Source organism: Larus michahellis, chromosome 4 (assembly GCF_964199755.1).
Source record: "Larus michahellis chromosome 4, bLarMic1.1, whole genome shotgun sequence".
NCBI classification, from domain to species: domain Eukaryota; kingdom Metazoa; phylum Chordata; class Aves; order Charadriiformes; family Laridae; genus Larus; species Larus michahellis.
The window spans coordinates 40,874,685-40,887,165 of NC_133899.1; the positions used below are offsets into that span (position 1 = coordinate 40,874,685).

A 12,481-nucleotide genomic window follows, 5' to 3' on the forward strand; every position below is an offset into this window, starting at 1 on the left:
ATTCTAATCCTTTTCAGGGAAGAGAAGTCTGAGCAGCTTGTAGATTCTAAACATGAAGTTGAGCAGCTCACCCTAGAGCTGCAAAAAATAAAACAAGAGGTAAGATGGGCTCGTTTTACTGTGACAGTCTTCCCTATTTAAAAAAGCCTCTTTCAGTGTGAAGCTAAAAATACTACTACTATGCCTATTTTTCAATGAAGAAATCAAGTTATTCCAGCAAGCTGTTTGGTGATTGTGGCTACGGCGTAGCAATGCTACGCTTTCCACTTAACTGGTGAGAGCAGTCTCATCTGCTCTTCAGCTTGCAAATAGCTTAGTAATGCCTGAAGCTTATGCAGCACCAGGCATTAGAAATGGCAGAGTCCCAACAGGCTGAAGAACCTCTCTGCATTGTAGAGAAGTTACTGTTTAGTAGGAGAATTCTCTTACTCCTGAACTGGGGGAATGTTCTTTGCCTACACTTCAAATAAGCAAGTAAATAAATAAAAATGAAGTTTAAAGAACATGCTTTAAAGTACTAAGATTTTTCTCACTGCTTATTCCTCGCTTCTCCCAGAATATCCACCTGGCCTCAGATGCTCGCTCTGCCCGAGCGTACAGAGATGAGCTCGACTCTCTGAGAGAGAAGGCAAACCGTGTGGAGAGACTCGAGATGGAACTTGTTCGGTGCAAAGAGAAACTTCATGATGTGGATTTTTACAAAGCTCGCATGGAGGCAAGTGAAAATCGGGAGAAAGATTTGCTGAGTAATCCTTAACGTTTGGCTTTTGTTGCGTTACCAGCTCATGTGTCATTTGTCATTGAGCTGACTGCAGCAAAACATCAGAGCAAGTGGAAATTTCATAACATACGTCATAATTATTGACTTAGCAACACTAAAACTTCTTTCAGTGGCAAGAAGGACTTGGTGCACACAAAAAGTAAATATCCATTAGTTTTAATAAACTCTTCTTTTCAGCATTATGTGACTAAACAGGACAGACGTTTTCTGGATGCTTTGTCTAGAGAATCCAGACCTTTAGTCTAGCCTTGAAAATTTAATCTTAGGTAGAATGCCTGTGTTACAGAGCTGTTCCTTTGACCAACATTTTAAATGTCATGTATAAGTTTACTAAATGAATGTCTGGGTGTTTTTCCTTAGGGTTTTATAGCAGATGCAACTATTGTTAAAATGGCTGGGCATTTTTAAGCGTGACCTTGGATGACAAATTCTAGCCACCCCTTTGTGCAACTGTTGCTTGTAGTATAAAGGAGAGAAAATTTGGATTTTCCATAATGCCCTGAGCAGGGCATGTCAATGAGAAATGTATAATGTTCGAGTTGTCATGCCAGTTACTCAGCTTAGTCACCTGCAGCTGTGCCCCTCCTGGCATTATTAATTAACTTAGTTCAGAAAGGACCTTGGAGACTATCTACACAAACTCGTTGCTGGTAGCATGGCTGGCCTTAAATTTAGGTCAGACTGCTCTTATTTTCTGTCCTTTCAGTTCTTTGAGCCATTCTCACCTAAACTCTCAGTGATCCACATACGTAACACTTCAGCTGAGGTCAAATAAATATCCAGACTTGCTGAACGTATGGAGGTTCAGTAACTGACAACCTCACTGTAATTAGATAGAATCCCAGGTCTGAGGTGGAAGAGTGATGTTGAAACTCGCATTTGCCAGGCCTCTGGCTGAGAACACAGACCTTATTTCTGCTCTATAAACTCTACTTTGTAGGTGTTTTTTTTTTTTTTCCCTCTCTAACCTAAGGGGCCAGCTAGCTGCTGCTTCTTATGAATAGGTTCACTAAAGTGGATGGTTATTAAATGTAGTAATAGACTATAAAAGCCTATCTTCCCTCTCAGTAATTCCCAGTTTACACTGGGAAGTTTGAAGCTCTGGCTCTCTGTGTTTTCCTCCCTCCAGGTGGCAAATCAGCCATGCATTAACCTGTCACACTCGCTATCAGCGTGGCATCCTGGCATTTCCCTCTTGGCTGGGCTCTGGAGTCACTTAGCTTCTACCTGCTGGTCAGATAATTTAGCCGGAGCTAGGAGAGGAGGTTTTTTAGTCTTGTCTTCATCCAAGATCAAGGGAATTAGGTCTTTCTGTTCTTGAGTTCTTAGCCTCCTTGCTTGTCCTAGAGCCGGCAGTTTCCTGCTCTGCAGTCTGCTTGCTGATCTTGCTTACCACATCCTTCAGTAAAGAGACCTCCACTTCAGTTTCAAATTTGTTCCAAGTTTCCTCACTCCCTCTTCCACGCTCGTCAGTTTTTGGTGAAAGTACTGAAGGTCAGAGATGAGTGCTGGCTCTCCAAGGATACCTCCCTGAAATACAGTAGTGGGACAAAGAATATTTCCCATCGATATGTCACTTTTCTAATTCCAGGCCAAGAACAAAAATTGTCGCTGCTGTAGGGGCTGAGCTCTCCTAATATGCGGCAGGATTGCACAGCTGTCCGCAGGCTGCTCTGTGGTCTGGGATACCCTGAGAGTTTCACATTCTCACCACTCCTTCTCCCATCATTGATCAAGTCTTGGCACAGCCATGGACTGCCAGTGTTGAGCAGTGGCAGCGTCAGGCAAACTCCAGTGGTTTCATGCTGATACATTCAGAGGATTCCACAGGGCGCTGTTCTGTCTTTTTTTTATGGTCATGGAGCAGCACAAAGGCTGTGCATAGCAGCCAGTATCCAACTTGCCATGGTCTCTCAGTTTTCTGTCTTACCTGTCTGAAGTCCTCCACCACTCCAAAAGGATGATGGCTGGAGTCAGTTCAGTGTCTGCTCAGATTCCTCCTGCTCCCTCAAAAACTGTTTGGCTTACAATTCCAAGTTGTCAGATTTGTGCAGGGATGTAACACGGTAGAGATTTTTACCACCAGACAGTCCAGTGCTGATTCATCTCAGGGCAGTTACTGGTTGTGGCTGGCTTCATAAACTCTAAGATTTAAGACCTGAACAAATCTTACAGAACCACAGCAATGAAAATGTAGGTGCGTAAAGTACAGCATAAGCCACTTTTTTATGGTAATGTGATACCTTAAGGCTCATAGGGTGTTGACAGGGTTGTTAATAAGCAGTGCCAAATTGGTAAGTAAAAAGAAAAAGTGGGTTTACCTATGTTCATCAATGCAGAAAGCTGTTAAATGAGCACTTAAAAATCTTTTCCTTGTTGTGGTTTGCATACACGTTTGGTAATTTGGGCAAAAAGTATGGAATGTGCTCTGTGTATGATATCGTGACAAGCTTAAAGAACAGCGAGCAAGCTTACAAGTAATTTCTGAAAGCACATAATGCAAATCAGCAGTGGGAGCAGGAAGAGATTTAAGGAGCTATTGCAGAAGGTGTGTAAAAGGAGCAAGTCTTTCCCTACATGAACATAACACATGTAGGCATGTGTGGTGTTTTCCTTCTCTGTATGTCTTGACAAAGTTGTTCAGAAATGACATTTTAATTTGACCATCGTTCAAGGAACATAGAGATAAATATGCTCTGGAGCCCTTCCTGCTGGGGTGGCTTAATGGGGTCATAACCGTGAATGTGGAGGAGCAGCCTTAATGCAGGGCTTCCTCCAAGGAGGTGCTTCTCTCCGATGCAAAGCTTCCCTCCGGCATTCCTCTCCATTGAACCTTCTGCTGCTCCAGGAGATCAGATTATTTTCTGAGGTCAGGGAGTCTGCTTTGCCCATTCTTCCTCCTCACTGCAGTCACATTTCCATGCAGGATGGCAGCAGGAATCATATTAAAAAAAGCAAAAGCATCTCTTGTATATTTTCATATAGGTGTCCAGGGCAACGTTTGATTGTCACAAGATGCTAACTGTGTCATGGCTCAGTAGGGGCAGTTTCTGAACTGCCAGAAGGGAGGGGTTTGAACTCTGTTTAATAACTAGGTCTGGATGCATGTGCAAATTCTCTAGTTTCACATTTAAACAATCTGATTGCTACTTTAGTTTCTGAAAATGTTTTCCAGTAGCAACACACCCTGATTGTGCAACCACTTACCCTCAGAGTTAATTGTAACCATATGAGTACACAATGCACATTCTTAAACCTATTTCAAGGCACACTGATACAGGATCAAACCAAAACATGTAATTTATTTTAGCAATTACAAAAGCAGAATTTTGTATGTTGGATATTAAACCATCACAATCTAAGTGATATAAAACAAAGGTTTCTTTAATCCCTTGCCTAGTAAATTCAGTATATTTAAAAAAAAAATAAATCCACAGCCAACTATTTTAGCTGTTGATTTAAAAATAAACTCTTAGTTACAAAATAATGTTGGTGGGTTTGTTAATTAAAGAAAAAATAAACCTTAATTCCACTGGAATCACCACCACCCCATGACCACCACCTGCTGATTGTCTAACAAGTGCTATGTGTAGCCAGAGACATTTTTAGCTCAACTATGTTATCCCAGCGACTTCTGGGAGACGTTAGTGCTGACATGTTTTAATTTGGACAGTTTTACCTTCCAGGCCTTGAGATGTAACTCTACGAAGCTCCCATGGAGTAATTATTTAAATTATATGAACTTTTCAATATTAAGACAACCTCAGATCATGGCTACACCAGTGAGCAATGTTGACCTCTCCACAGCAGGCATTTACACCAGGTTATTAATTTAAGATTTCATCAGAACAGCTTTGAACTGACATGTCCGCCTTTCCTGGGCAGGCACTTGATGGAAATTGCTTGAGTCTTCCGTATATTGCAGCTCCCAGTGATGTGTGGTTTGTACCAGAGCCTGGATATGTGTATGTACTTGGCACGTAGCTCGACTCTTCATCAGACACTAAAATAACTAGTTCCTGCTTGGTAGGCAGTTTTGGGGATAGTTCTGAGGCCACGTTTTTGAGGTCAGACACCACCTTACTTCTTAGGGCTGCGGTCCAGATTGAGTGTGATGATGTAGCAAAGTAAACTCTTGTCACATTGCTGTTTCATTGCGGGTATTCCAGCAGCTTACATCACACCCAGCACCTTTTGTGTCGTGTACTTCTTCTGGTCTGTCATCTGTTCTAGTGTCAGCCTTTTTAGTTTGAAATGACCCTGTTAGATCAGACTTGGCCCGAAATGCTGATTCTATAAAATTAGTGATTCAGTATTCTTATTATTCTACTTACTTGCATACTCAGACATTTTAATTGTGGTAGTTGAACCACTTCACAAGCACTAACATACTTGTCCTTTTAATGCTACTGTGGTAGGGAAATTTTTCCTCTCATGTTTTGCAAGTTGGTAGCTGACCCACTGAGACGTCAAGGGCATTATGGTACTGCATGAGGTAGACTTTCCATGTTATGTCAGCTACAGTCAGGATGCAGCAAACAACTAAGATTACTTTCTGTTTTTCCATTTTTTTTAAATAACTGAGCCGCATAAGGCTTCTCAAGGCTGATTGTACCCCCAAAAATGACAAGGTAGTTGCTGATGAAGCAAGTGATTTGCCTATGCCTGGTGATCTTTTAGGAATCTACTTGGTTTGGATGTCTGTGGTCTGAAAGAGCAGACACGAACACTGATGTCAGCAGAGACTTCACATTTTGAAGACAGTTGTCCAGGAATAAACTCGTCAAGCTATAAGCATTTCATCCTGTCTGTGTGCACATTTGCTGTTTTTGCATATTTCATTGGAGTAGGGGAAGGGATGGGGAGAGGAGGGAGGAGAAAGCAAGGAAAGACAAAGGGAACTTTCTTCAGAGAATCAAATAATCTGCATCTTGCCCCATTGTAACTCCTCTGGGCAAAAATCCTTCCTGTATCCATTTAATATTTTAAATGGTGATATGTTCCTGCCATAGGAAATTCTGTCTCTGACTCAAGACTCATCTGAGGCTTAACAAGAGTAAAAGCTAGCAGTGAGGTATTATAGCTTGAAATAAGGCATAATTTAATCAATGTGTTTAAAACACGACCAAGAATACACGGTCAGATTTTATGCTTTGGACACTTCATGTTTCTGGAGATAAGATACTTGAATGCACAGAGCTTCATTTGTTGCTTTGCAAGGAACGTTTGGAGTGCTGTATAATTAACTTGTTTCTAATGCTGTGGCTACAGCACAGTAATCACTTAAACTTCTGCTGAGTAAAAGCAGATACAAAAGCTGGAATGGATAAGCAACATGGCTTGTGCAGTTAATGCTCATGTGTTTATTGGGGATGGGGCGGGGTGTGTTAAGTATAAAACAACAACTTTTGTTTAAGTGAATTAAAATTCTGTTCATGAGAGAGAGAGAAACTTTATTAAACAGACATTAACATGTAACTACTGAAACAGGGATATGGACATAGTATATATTGACGAGTAGTTCTCCCCAATGTGTTTTGAATACGCTATAACATCCCGGGAAAGTAAATGATCTATTTTGAAACTGGGGACTACAGTGAGATGGCTAAGGAAATGGTACAACAAACAGCGGAATCAGAATGGAACTTCTGTGTCTCGAGTCTTCAGTGCATCTCTTGATCCAGCCTCATATAAAGCAAAAGGAGCTCCATTAAACTTCTAAAATTCAGGAAAAAACCAATAAGAAGTATTAGATTTATTTGCATTAATGACTCACAGATAATTAAACATAGATCATCTCCCATTAAAGCATCAGGTAAAACCTTTTTTGTGAAACAGAGAACCATGTCAAATTTCCTTTTGCTGTTTTCAGTGTCAGTTTGTGAAAGTCACCTGGTCTTTGAAAAGTCAGTTTATGTAAAGAGATTAACGCTGTTACTTTTTCTCCGTAGGAGTTGAGAGAGGACAACATCATATTAATTGAAACAAAGGCCATGCTAGAAGAACAGCTAACAATGGCAAGAGCTCGTGGTGATAAACTGCATGAATTAGAGAAGGAAAACTTGCAGTTGAAATCCAAACTTCATGACGTAGAGCTGGTATGCCTTCTCTTTTTCATCATGCTGATTTTTTGAACTTCTGTTTTTATGCTGGGTCACAGATTCGTGTCACAGAAACCAGTGGAGACTGGCAAATAAATCACCAGTGCTTTTAAAAAGGTCTTTAGTTTGGACTTTGCATGCATGAATTCTTGAAATATTATAATGTTAACAGTGTAAATATTACCAATGCTACTTCATGTGAGAGTGATACATGTAATTTTATGCAAGAAGATGTATCACAATTTTAAACTACAGGTTGCTTTCATGCGTATTGATGACAGAGATGTTAAAATCTGACAGTTAAGTAGAAATCTCTTGGATATAGGAAAAGAAATCTACTGTTATAAATGGTCTTTCGTGTTGGAAACAAAGCCTCTAGCCATTACAGTGAGTTTAAGAATCCAGTACTGCTGGAAAAGCCACAAAATTCCAAACTTTATTTCTGTGTAAATCAGAGACATGGCTTGTTGCTTCATAGGCAAGGAAACATAAGAAGTGGCAGATTATTGTCTACAAACAGAAAGCAACATGGTATTTTATAATCCCACTAGAAATAATAAATACTCTTTGATCTCTTGTATTTGACTTAACAGTCCTCCTCTTATCCCACTGTGTTTTGAATTCTTGTGGTTAAACCGTATAGAGGTTTAACTCCATCAGGTTTCTAACAGGGTCTGTTGGAAACAAAGATGTTGAGGGTGCCGTGTGGAGTTACGTTTAATGACTGATTCAGGGCACTATAAGGGTCATGTCATGCTCCAGCTCTTCCAAAGTGGCTGGTGATTTGAATGATGCTTTTCTAGGTGACTTGATGAATTTTTGGGTGATGTTTTCTGAAAATTTGGGACTCTCTGAGGCACCCCATCAGCTCCCACAAATGCAAATGGCCAAAATAGTCACAAGAAGCAACAGCATGTTCATTCTCCAGATCTGTTTTCTGGATATTTTAAAGCCTAAATTGTGAGTTAGTTATTACTTGCCAGTCCATATGACTGGATCCAGGTTTGATGTGATGAGCTGAAGAAGCTCAGTGGAATTCAAGGTTAAATCTGCAGAGTCTCCAGAGTGTCAGTGCATGATACTACATGTTTTTGAAGAGCTTAGCTCTGGAGACAGCTTGAATCCAGCCTGCCTTGCTAGCCTTGGCTTGTACCAGCCCTGTCGTCACCCAGTATGTTCTCACTCCAGTCACGCTCCCTCCAAGTGTATCATGGACCTGAGCTGACTCTAAAGAGGGCCAGTTGGGTGTCGCTGCGCTGCATCTTGTGGCACGTATGGCAGCCCACAGCAAACGTTTAATGCTGTACACGTAGTTCAGTATAAAAGCACACAGTGTTTAAGGAGATTCTTCTACCATCAAACATGTGTTGTGCTTGTAGCAGTTCAACTGACAGAAAAATCTTACAGATAAGCTGTATATGTATTTTCGTTCATGTGTGTCTTGCACAGGACCGAGACACGGACAAGAAGAGAATTGAAGAGCTGCTGGAGGAGAACATGGTCTTGGAGATTGCGCAGAAACAGAGCATGAATGAGTCTGCACACCTAGGCTGGGAACTGGAACAACTGTCTAAAAGCACAGATCTTGCAGACAGTGAGTACCAGCTGGGGCAGCTCTTGGTGTGCTTGTGGGCTCTTTCAGAGTGGACAGGTTGGTTGGCTGAGATGGGAACAGAAGTTCAGTCCGACCTTGGAGAACTTCCCTCATTCAGCCGCTTGACTTTGAATTTAGTTTTTCAGAACTTCCAAAATATATTCATTCTAGTTTCTTTCACTTGCTTTTGAAAGCATTAAAATGTTTTCCTTTTATTTTGTTCGTCACTGAGAAAGTGACTTTTAAATGATAAAAGTTAAAAAAAAGAAAGCTTTGTAAATGGCACAGCAGAAACGTCACAGCAAACACTGGATATTTCTAACTGAATGGCTGGGAGGAGTCTGTGATCCTTAGCGTTCTTTAGTACAATTAGTACAGACAATTAGCTGGTCTTTAAGTCCCAGGAAGCAGTGTATGCTGAAGTCATTTATTTTTACTAGATACTGAAAAATGTGTACGGTTAAAATAACTGGCTGAGTATTTTTTTTGAATGGTTGATTTGATTTCCATAACTGTCACAAACGTAACTAATGCTTGCTTCACCAGTCAGGTTTTAGCATTGGTTTGTGTCTAACTTTCATTCTGTCTGTAATGCCAGCCTAAATAACAATGCTAAATGGAACCTGGGAAATACAAGCTATTTTGTGCAGTTTAATGTGCAGCTTTTATTGATTACTCGCCTGATTCTGCTAAGACTTGCATGTTTGGCTTCGTGTACCAGCAACAGTTTAACTTGAAGACAAAGTAATAAATTTGAGCAAGCGGATGTTCAGTTTTCAGTAAAGCTGTCTAGAAGAATAGCTTGGTTTTGTAAAATAACTGAATGTTTGCCTGACACCAGTTCTCAAATCTGCTTGCTGTCTAGGATCTGAGTTCTCTTTACTAAGAGTAATGGCTAATTAATTGTTACTTTTAATTAATAATCTTGCAGAGCAGGTTTACCTTAGCCTGAGATGTGAATGGCACTCTATTCTTCCTTATGTGTAATCGAGGATATTACTTATTATATTTATCAGCAGGGAAAAACCACAATTCTGTCAAAACTTACAAATTTTGATGAAGAGTATTTTGGGAAAATGCAAAACTATCTAATTTTCCGGCTTGTTTCAAGTACTAAGTTTTGCCCCCTTCCTGATTTGATTTTACTAGTGATGTAATAGAAAGAAGGATGCTGGTTTTATTTTGTTGTATCTTATTTTTTAATTTCTATCAAATATATCTTTCAAAATTTGCTCAACAGAGTGGTTTAAAAAAAATGAAAAAAGATGCAATTCCTTCACTGCACTGATGCTTAGCATTTCAGCACCGGAGCTCCAGAACCTCTCTGATTAACCAAAGAAAAAGAGAGTAAGAGGAACTGAGAACATGAGTAGTCTTTTGTATTCAGTAGGAAAAAAAATTTGTGAAGGGAACCTGATTTAAAAAAACCTAAAAACATTAAACTTTGAAACTTTTAAATTATTTCACAGAAGTGCTGTCCTACTTTTACAGTGATTCTCTTTAAGAAGTCCCATTCCAATGCATGTTGCTGTTCTGAATGCAGCTTGTTTGTACAAATAGAGTCCGTCTGGAAAGCTCTTTTGGAAAACCTCCTGTTCCGGGATTTAAAGTTGAGTCTGCAAGGGTGGTAGATAACAGAAGATTTTACCTGCTAGTTTGGAATATTTTACTCAAAATCATTTTAAAAATAAGCATGGGAAAAATAGTTTAGGTGGGCTTTGCTTCAGGACAGAACTCAACTGGAGTATTTAGTTAATATTTACTATTTGAGTCGTCATTTGATCAAAACTCTCCAGGTGATGCTCCATAAAAGTGACAAATGGGATTTTACCATTCCCAGAGACTTGCCAGTTCTAAAGTACTCAGTGTACTGTATGTAATAGTGCTGATTATTTAGCAGGAGTAAATAATTTCTGAGACTTAAAGACAATGTTAAAGTCAATTTTGTATGAAATGTGGTTTTGCGGTGAAGGGTAGCAATTATGCCATGTGAAACAGAGGGTTGCTTTTATAATTATTCAGGTGCTGGGCAGAGAAATGAACAGAACAATGAGGCTTTGCTGCTGGGAGTTAAGGCTGAGAGGTAGCGAGACTTTTGATCTACAAACATTCAGAGTAAAATAACATCTCTGTTGTAAAACTTGCATAAATGCTGTTAGTTCTGAGATTTCAACTTCGGACACTTCTCTATGATCAACATTCTGACCCGTGTCCTGTGCCTGGGTACCTGGTAGTAAAATATCCTCCCTGATTTGGCATATTCTTGATGAAGTAGCTGTGAAGATGAGTATTGAAACTCGCTTCTGTAAGAATTTTTTCCATGAGTAAATATGATTGAATACTAGCTTTTCACTAGCTTGTGGAAGTGCACCATCTTGCTGTTTTAGCAAACACTTTGCAGTGGTTTACATTCTGCCTCAATTTATTTCCTCTGATGGAAGTACGAGAGGGTGTCAAAAGTATATTTTACTACTAACATTAAACATGCTACTAGCATGACTAAAGCAACATTAAGAAGAGTTAGGAAAGTAAGTAATTTTAAGATGGTTATCTGTTTGGATACTTCCCCATTTATTAAAGGTCTTAATCGTTATCTATGAAAATGGGTTCTGTTTTTAACAAAGTGTTTACTTAGCAGTCAAGCTGAAATGATAAGGATCTGACTGCAATTACCTTCATACAAGTGAATCTTAAGGACCTAGGAAGGGAGATGCTTGTGAATTGGTTAGTGCCACTTTCTGATTCTCATGTTTCAACAGCCAGAAAGTCCTTTGTGTTTGAGTTGAATGAATGTGCTTCGAGTCGCATTCTGAAGCTGGAGAAGGATAATCAGAGCTTGCAGAACACAATCCAAGAGCTGAGAGATGCCTCCTTGACCTCCAGAGAGAGCAGCCTGAAGTTTGTGGAACTGGAAAAGGAAAATCAACAGCTTAGCAAAAAGGTAATTTGCTCATGGGAACAAACAGGGATCTTCGGTTCTTAAACGCAGTGCATGCAGGGCCGTATGGCATTCATGAACAATGAGGGATTGCAGGGAATTCACCCAGGTTCCCCAGAAGACTGTGCATGTTTTTGGGCCCATCTATTTAATCGCGTTCTGACACTGGTGTATTCTATTGCCTTCTATTTCACTGACTACTTACGGGCATAGTTGTAAGCAAAAAATGACTGTTCTTGTTTCATAAAAGCTGTCTTTCAGTGCTCGTTTGCCCCTCTCTGATGGTACTGTTGGTTGTGTCCTTTTCTGTGGTCTCACGGCAGTCACTACTAGGCAAGGGAAACACGGACACATTGATTGTTTTTTTGAAAGTTTTAATATTGTTTCCACATAAGTCAAATCACACAGGTGAATTCAGGTTAATATATTTTTAAATGAGTCTTTTGCTGCCCATAGTCCTGGATCTGCTCTTTGTCTTGTCCTTTTGGCTATTAGAAGTTCTCTAGTGTCTCCCTCTCTGCAAAGATCTGGGTTCTTTTAACCTTTGTAACAAACATGCAGGTCATCACTTTTAAAATTTATTTTTATATATACGTGTGTTACACTCTATTATTAACTGTGATTACATTTAGCTCAAATGCCGGCTCAGTGCTTGTCCTTGTGAAACACAGTGCCGAGTTCACCTCCAGCCACTAGCTTTATTTTTGCCTGGCAGATTACTAACTTGCATCTTGAACTCTGATTAATTGACCTAAGTGCCAGTGGGGAAGGAGGATGCTTGCTAGTCTGAGTATAAAAAAAAAAAATTCCACGTCAGTTTTTTCCACATTCCTACCTTTGCTAAATTATCCAGAATATAAGGCTCATGTCTCCTTTTCCCATTACTGCTGTAACCTGTGTGTGTGTGAGACGTTGATGAAAAGATTTCAGTTCTCTCAGGCCTGGCTGTGGGCTAGCTGAGTGCTTTAAAGGGCAAGGGGAGAAAGAATATGGGTATGAAATGCTGGTCATAGAGTGCCAGATTGTAACTAGCAGAGTGTCAGTTTCCCTGCCAAGGAGAACAGGTA

At 40.0% G+C, this 12,481-nt stretch overlaps 1 protein-coding gene across 4 annotated transcripts in view; it reads left to right on the forward strand.

Moving 5' to 3' along the window:
• The window catches only part of CCDC88C (coiled-coil domain containing 88C), a 100,100-nt gene that overhangs the window by 54,935 nt on the left and 32,684 nt on the right, over window positions 1-12,481 (forward strand). For all 4 annotated transcript variants that reach the window (XM_074584207.1, XM_074584206.1, XM_074584209.1 and 1 more), the window contains 5 exons: window positions 18-99; window positions 557-715; window positions 6,733-6,879; window positions 8,332-8,476; window positions 11,236-11,417. In XM_074584207.1, coding sequence (XP_074440308.1) covers window positions 18-99; window positions 557-715; window positions 6,733-6,879; window positions 8,332-8,476; window positions 11,236-11,417 — 715 coding nt within the window. The remainder of the gene's footprint in view (window positions 1-17; window positions 100-556; window positions 716-6,732; window positions 6,880-8,331; window positions 8,477-11,235; window positions 11,418-12,481) is intronic.